General features: G+C 43.2%; 1 protein-coding gene and 1 non-coding gene across 9 annotated transcripts in view; both read left to right on the plus strand.

The window, feature by feature from the left end:
• Positions 1 to 3,106, plus strand: part of ATF7IP2 (activating transcription factor 7 interacting protein 2) — a 77,585-nt gene extending 74,479 nt beyond the window's left edge. For all 8 annotated transcript variants that reach the window (XM_035266902.3, XM_054242571.2, XM_054242572.2 and 5 more), the window contains 2 exons: positions 320 to 405; positions 1,268 to 3,106. In XM_035266902.3, the coding sequence (XP_035122793.2) occupies positions 320 to 405; positions 1,268 to 1,681 (500 nt within the window). In that variant the 3' untranslated portion in view covers positions 1,682 to 3,106. The remainder of the gene's footprint in view (positions 1 to 319; positions 406 to 1,267) is intronic.
• Positions 3,107 to 6,262: 3,156 nt separating this feature from the next.
• On the plus strand, positions 6,263 to 6,369 carry LOC118146494 (U6 spliceosomal RNA). The gene has a single exon (XR_004732354.1). It is a non-coding gene; the product is annotated as a U6 spliceosomal RNA (small nuclear RNA).
• The last annotated feature ends 1,771 nt before the right edge of the window (positions 6,370 to 8,140 follow it).

Raw genomic sequence — 8,140 nt, forward strand, 5'->3', positions numbered from 1 at the left:
TGTGTTTGTGGACATCTTTGTTGGCCAAACAAGAAAATTTGCCTCTAATCATTGATCAGAGATCTCTGTCCCATGTGTAAATGTACCTAGTTCCCAGTTGCATAATGACTAAAGTGTTTACCTCAAGAGGGAAATTTTTGTCAGCTTAAAAATGTTACCTCCGTATCTTGACTTTTAGTTAAGTACATCTTCATAATTCACAGTTTTATGATTTTAATTCACATTTAATTACCACCAAATATGTAAACTATATGCTTAAAGGCTATGGAATTGATTACTGCAGATAAAATTTACTTCTTAAACCTTGTATTGTTCACAGAAAGTCCAGTATCTACCCTGGAGTCACCTGTGAAAGCTGTTTTAAGCTCAAAAGAAACAATCCCAGTGGCACCAAATGCAGCCCAGGTACTGATACCAAGTGCTCCGTAAGGGATATTTATTCCAAATTGAGCGGGAAGTACCCATTTTACTCTTAAAGGAACATTTGGGTCACATTTCAGCTTAGAAAACAATTTAATGTGCTGTTGTGAATCTACTTATTTACACAATTAAAAGTTACTCAGTTGAGTTTTACAGTAGCTACAGAAATTAAAACAAATTTTTTTTTTAATTGAACTAACTGGAAAAGAAGCAATAGCCATTGTTGATGAGGATGGGAGGAAAAGGATATTCTCAGACACTGACACTTTTTTTTTTTTGGAGACCAAATCTCACTCTGTGGCTCAGGCTAGAGTATGGTGGTGTGATCAAGGCTCACTGTAACCATCTCCTGGGTTCAAGCGATTCCCCTGCCTCAGCTTCCGAGTAGCTTGGATTACAGACACATACCACCATACTCAACTAATTTTTTTATTTTTAGTAGAGACTGGGTTTCGCCATGTTGATCAGACTGGTCTTGAACTCCTAAACTCAGGTGATCCACCCACCTCAGCCTCCCAAAGTGCTGAGATTACAGGTATGAGCCGCTGTGCCTAGCCACACTGACACTTTTTATGTAAATTAGTACAGTGTTTTAGAACACAATTTGGAAGTGAGATAGAAGATTTATCCTACATGTCTAGAACCTAACCCATTCTGGATTAGTGATATTCCAGAGTGCACAGATCTTAAATCCAATACAGGGTTAGGGTTAAGGCACTAGATTCAGCCTCACATATTATTGAAATATCCTTTTATTATTTTGATAAATGAAGAATGGGAAATACATATTTGTACAACTGCAGTTGACCACTATAAAAGCTAAAATTTCTTACAATGGTATTTTTAGGTTCCTGAGTTCTTCGAGCACCTGCCACCTCTCCCGGAACCACCACCACCACTGCCTGAATTAGGAGACAAAATCCGAGACACGCTTCCTCCCCAGAAGCCTGAGCTCAAAGTGAAACGGGTTTTTAGACCCAATGGCATTGCCCTGACTTGGAATATAACCAAAATCAATCCCAAGTGTGCACCTGTAGAAAGCTACCACCTCTTCCTGTGTCATGAGAACCCTAATAATAAGTTGATTTGGAAGAAGATTGGAGAAATTAAAGCTTTACCACTCCCAATGGCCTGTACTTTATCTCAGTTTTTAGCTTCCAACAAATATTATTTTACTGTCCAATCAAAAGATATTTTTGGACGATACGGACCATTCTGTGACATAAAATCTATCCCTGGGTTTTCTGAAAATCTTACCTAAAAGGTCTTCAGTAATTATGATACTTTTTTTTCATATTTGTTTACAATGTTACTGTAACAGTATTTGCCATTGTAAAAGGCCAGCTCAGATTGTGAACCCTTTCTACTGGGACAATCCTTTTCTCTATGTTAAGTGGCCAGTAATTTGATGAATTGTTGATTTGTATTAAATATGTCCTTCCAGTGGATAAGTTCTAAAACATATGCTGTCATGGGCCTGTGTTGCTGTGGTGTGTTGTGAACAATACCTTTGGCGACTGTGGAACTGCTGCTTCTATCAGAAGAACTAGGATACAAGCAGCCACTGTTTCTACCATTTGTAATCCACTTTTAGTGATCTCCTGTGGTCAGCATAGCTACAGGAAAAATCAACTCTTGACTGAGGGCCAGATCATCCCTGGGGTACACCTCTACTAAGATAAAAATAAGTTACTAAAAGTGGTGTTTGTAAAAATAAATTACAAATTTTTTTTTTTTTAAGATGGAGTCTCACTCCATTGCCCAGGCTGGAGTGCAGTGCTGTGATCTCAGCTCACTGCAGCCTCCACCTCCCAGGTTCAAGCAGTTCTCCTGTCACAGCCTCCCAAGTAGCTGGTACAGGCACCTGCCACCATGCCTGGCTAATTTTTGTATTTTTAGTAGAGACAGGGTTTCACCTTGGTGGTCAGGCTGGTCTCGAACTCCTGACCTCAGGTGATCCACCCGCCTCAGCCTCCCAAAGTGTTGGGATTACAGGCATTAGCCACTGTGACCAGCCAAAAATTAAAAGATTTGGTGAAAAGAAATGGCTTCCCATTCTATTCAGCTTGCAAGTGGGCTATTCATTTGTGCCCCTCCTTCTCTTTTTTGTTTTCTTTTGCACTACGTCAGTTATTTGGGGAAATAGCCTGGAGGTTTTCCCTAAATCTGTTCATAGATTTACACATAATAAAATTTGTTAAACATTGTGTGCTGTGTACACAAAACCATATCTTACGAAAGTGTTATCCATCCTGCTGTTTCAGTTGAGAATGGATTTTCCACCTTAGAGATGAGCCTTTAGTTTGCTGATTTCCTAGATGCTACCCTTTGAGCATTTCCTGGCAGCCCTCAGTCTTCAGAATGCAATACTAAGGAGCTCAGATTGATGTGTCTTGTGCCCCCCTCTTCCTGAGAAGAGACTGAAGTGGAGCTGTTACTAGTACAAGCAGCCTAATTAACTGAACAGAGATTTGGTAAGTCAGGGCCCAGTGGAGGCAAACTTTAAAAAATACCTGGGATGATAAGAATCAAAAATAATCCTAAATGTTTGAAAGTTTAAAAGAGGCATTTTTTTCCATGGTACATGATGAAAGTTCAGGCCTCAAAGGCTCAAAGTAGGGAATGGTTTTCCCTGGCATTTTGTAAATGCTCACATCTTAAGTAATAAAGCTGTTATTTTTTTGCAGTCTCCTGTGTCTTTAAGAAAATTGCAACTGAAAGAGCCAGATTCTCATTCATGAAAGGAACTACCCTGTGAGCTCTCATTTCCAGCTCAGAGCAAGCAACTCACCCTGGGTGAGGATTTCACCCTGTGATTGCCATGGTCTAGACATTCACCCACTGTGAAGCCCAAAGACACAGCCCATAAACAAGATTTTGGTACCCATCACCAAGTGAACCTACATCTGCAACCAGTGTGCCATTTGGAAGGATGATAGATGCCCAAGTCTCTAGCAAATCAGCCTTTATGATCACAGGATAAGGGAGAAAGGCTGACAGCAAATATCTTAGAGGTGGTACCTCAGAAAGCATTACAGTTTTGCCTTTTGGAGAGGCAGGGGCAAGATCAACTGTTCTTTTGATCATTTGTTTTTCAGATAGGGTCTGTTCCCCAGGCCGGAGTGCAGTGGCACCACCATCAGTGTCCCTGCAGCCTCCACTTCTTGGGCTCAGGTGATCCTCCTGCCTTAGCCCCTCAAGTAGCTGGGACTGCAGGCGTGCACCACCATGCATGGCTAGTTTTTTTGAATTTTAGTATTGATGAGGTCTCACTGTGTTGCCCAACCCGGTCTCAAACTCAAACTCAAGGGATCCTTCTGCCTCAGCCTCCCAGAGTGCTTGGATTATAGGCAGATCCTCAACTGGGTTTTTGTTGTTTTGTGTTTTGATATGGAATCTCCCTCTGTTGCCCCAGGCTGGAGTGCAATGGCATAATCTCGGCTCACTGCAACCGCCACCTCCCGGGTTCAAGCAATTCTGCCTCAGCCTCCCAAGTAGCTAGAACTGTAGGTACCCGCCACCACACCTGGCTAATTTTTTGTATTTTAGTAGAGATGGGGTTTCACTATCTTGGCCAGGATGCTTTCTATCTCCTGACCTCGTGATCCACCCTCGTTAGCCTCCCAGAGTGCTGGTATTAGGTGTGAGCCACTGTGCCCAGCCAGATCCTCAAGTGTTAAAACACGAGTGACACCAGGAAGGAGCCAGCCAGCCTAAGGACAAGAAAGTCCTGCTAGAAGCACAGACAGTACTGAGAACCCACCCCACAAAATGCTTCCTAGACTTCACTGGGAAGCCTTTATACCTTCATCAAGTAATGGAATCAGTGATGAGTGAAAATTGAATACATTGAGAAAAGGCTATGGAGGGTCCCATGGAATCGTCAGGAATCCTAGAGACTCAGAAAAAATGCTTTGCAGCAACCTGATGACATTTCAAACCTAATACAGTTTATGCAATTCACATTCTACATAATGATATGTTAGACATTGTATGCCCATTTTAAAAATGGAGAGACAGGTCCAGAGAGCTTAGGAGACTGGCACAAGGTCACAGAGGCCCAGGGAATAATTTGAGCCAGGATTTAAAACCAGCTCAATGGTTGATCCATGCTGTGTAGTCTTTGGGAACCAGACTGAAAGAATGGTGAGAATTCAGTCTTTGCTGCCTTGTGGCTGCAGATAAAAATCCCAGCATCTGACTGTCTTATCCTAGGGCATATATCCAAGCCACAAGGTGACTTGCGGAAGCAAACCTCAGGCATTTCTAATCTTTACTGAGAGGTATACACAAGGTAAGTGGAGTGGCTCTGGACTGTGTCCTTGTAGCTAAGCTAGAACTCCCCAGGATTTCCTTCCCTGGCTGGTTCAAGGTTAGCATTGATCATGAGACATTGCCTGAGATTTGCAAAGCAGAAGTGAAATGACATCACGTATCTTAGGTTCTCAAGGGCAGTGCAGGACATCAGAAAGAGGCAGCTGGTATGCCTTGTTGCTGATCTGCTAGTTGATGGACCTGCAGCTGCCACCAGAGCCACCTCCAGCCTGTCCCAAGTACAGGGCACATACAGGTGCTGCTGCCTGTTTTTCCCACATCCCATCATTTCTGTGGCTTCAAGGTGGGATTGGTAACCCAGGTTCCAGTTTGTACTTGCTCCCATCCACATCCAACCTTCCTCCCCAACAGTCTGCCTCCTGGCTGACCGATGGTGACTCTAGGCTCCACAACAGACACAGAGGGAACAGTTTGTGTGGCCTTCTCCACCAGCTCTCACATGGGAACAATTCTAGCTCCATGAGAGATCTAGATGTTCTGTAGATCTAGATGGCTCTCTCCCTGAGACAATGGGGACTCCCAGGACACAGGAAGAGCAACCTTACTGAGGAGTTGAGGGCAGTAGCTTCCCAACCTATGTTGGAAGGCAGCATATCTCATTCACTGGTATGTGCAAGAATATGGACTTCACAAATACACCCTTGGCTCTGAAAGTTAGTTCCAACACTTACTGATTTGGGCAACACATGTTATGTCTCTGAGCCTTCTTTTTCTCTACTTGGAAAATGTAGGCAGTACTGGCCACTTGCATTTATATGGTTTCTTTCCCTTCTCTGCCCTTCTCTTTTTTCTCCTTCTTTCCTCCCTCCTTCTCCCTCTTTTTCCATAATTAACTGGTTCTTCTATTAAGAAGTAAAACTAGGCCAGGTGTGAGGGCTCATGCCTATAATCCCAGTACTTTGGGAGGCTGGGGTGGGCAGATCACCCTGAGGTCAGGAGTTCAAGACCAGCCTGGCCAACATGGCGAAACCTCATCTCTACTGAAAAAAAAAAAACAAAAATTAGCCGGGCATGGTGGCAAATGCCTGTAATCTCAGCTACTTGGGAGGCTGAGGCAAGAGAATCACTTGAACCCACCTTGTAGAGGCAGAGGTTGCAGTGAGCCGAGATCACACCATTGCACTCCAGCCTGGGCAACAAGAGCAAAACTCCGTCTCAGAAAATAAAAAAAAAAAAAAAAAGACTAATAATCCTAACAGATACATAAGTGCCATTGTAAAGAATAAATGAGTGTGGTAAATTCTTGAAATTTTATGGTTCCATTAGCTTCTTTTTATTTCAATAGTTTTTGGGGTACAGGTAGTTTTTGTTACATGGATGAATTCTTTAGTGGTGAATTGTAAGATTTCATTAGACCTGTTACCCAAGCAGTGTACACTGTACCAGTATGTAGTCTTTTATCACTCACTCACCTCCTAATCTCACCCTACCCCAATTCCACAAACTCCATTCTATCATTCCCTATGTTTTTGCATCATAGCTTACCTCCCACTTAAAAGTAATAACAGCGCTCACTTTGACATCACATAGACTAAAATTGGAATGATACAGAGGAGATTAGCATGGCCCCTACGCAAGGATGATACGCAAATTCGTGAAACATTCCATTTCTTTCTGGCCGTGTGGGTGGCTCATGCCTGTAATCCTAGCACTTTGTGAGGCCAAGGTGGGTGGATTGCTTGAGGTGAGGAGTTCAAGATCAGCCTAACCAACATGGTGAAACCCTGTCTCTTAAATACAAAAATTAGGCTGGGCGCAGTGGCTCACGCCTGTAATCCCAACACTTTGGGAGGCTGAGGTGGCCAGATCACCTGAGGCTGGGAGTTTGAGACCAGCTTGACTGAAAAACCCTGTCTCTACTAAAAATACAAAATTAGCAAGGTAGGATGGCACATGCCTGTAATCCCAGCTAGCTGGAAGGCAGGAGAATCGCTTGAACACAGGAGGTAGAGGTTGCAGTGACCCAAGATCGCACCATTGCACTCCAGCCTGGGCAAGAAGAGTGAAACTCCATCTCAAAAAAAAAAATGAGAGAAAAAAATTAGCTAGGTGTGGCAGCGCACGACTGAGGCAGAAGAATTGCTTGACGCTGGGAGGCGAAGGTTGCAGTGAGCCGAGATCCTGCCACTACACTCCAGACCAGGCAACACAGCGAGAGTCCATCTCAAAAAACAAACAAAAAAAAGAACATATGGTATTTGTTTTTCCATTTCTGTTATTTCACTTAGAATAATGGCCACCAGCTCCAACCAAGTTGCTGCCAAAGACATTGTTTTATTCTTTTTCATGACTGAGTATTCCATGGTGTATATATACCACATTTTTTTTATTTACTCCTTGGTGAGTGGACACGTAGGTTGGTTTCATGTCTTTGGAATTGCAAACTGTGCTGCTATAAACGTCTGCATGTGTCTTTTTCATGTGATGACTTATTTTCCTTTGTGTACATACCCAGTAGTGGGATTGCCGGATCAAATGCTAGATCTACTTTTAGTTCTTTGAGGCAGACTCTTTTACATAGTAGTTGTACTAATTTACATTGCCACCAGCAGTGTAAAAATGTTCCTTTCACCACATCCATCCCAGTATCCATTGTTTTTTTACTCTAAATATGGTCATTCTTGTAGAAATAAGGTGGAATCTCATTGTGGTTTTAATTTGCATTTTTATGGTTCCATTTTGAATACAAGTTATACTTTCCCATACCAGAAGTAGGGCCTAGTTCCAGTTTCCAGTTCTCCACCTCCTTCCAGTTCCTCAGTGTGATCTATCCAGATGTCTGCCCTTATCCTGGGGACCACCTCCCCACGGGATAGCTAGACACAACCTGCCTGACTTGCTCCAGTGAACCCCACACCCTGCATGCGCTGTGCAGATATGCTGCAGTGACCACTCTCAGTCACAGCCCGACCCGTGCCTGCTTGCTTCAAACCAGGGATGTCCGACCTTTTGGCTTCCCTGAGCCACATGGGAAGAGGAATCATCATCCTGGGCCACACATAAAATACACTAATACTAATGAAAGCTGATGAACTAAAAAAAAGATTGCAAAAAAAAAAAAAAAACCCCTTATACTGTTTTAAGAAAGTTTACAAATTTGCATTTCTAAGGTCTTTTAGACTGACTGACGGTGCCATGGACGCCATGGCGATTCCCATGACCCACACATACACCTCTGGATGGCCTCCCAGAATGACAAAGTCTGAAGTAACTGGAAAACCATGAAAAGAGGAAGAATGATCAACACCTGCGGAGCCTAATTAACTTGAGACATTCTTCTGTTCTTCTATTGTTCCTCCCCACCCCCACCGTGCATCAGTTGATAAGGCGATTGGAGTTTGTAACCAACCTTGGTCAACCTTGTGACTCCAGACCCTATGACCCC

This window comes from Callithrix jacchus, chromosome 12 (genome assembly GCF_049354715.1).
Source record: "Callithrix jacchus isolate 240 chromosome 12, calJac240_pri, whole genome shotgun sequence".
Classification (NCBI taxonomy): Eukaryota; Metazoa; Chordata; class Mammalia; order Primates; family Cebidae; genus Callithrix; species Callithrix jacchus.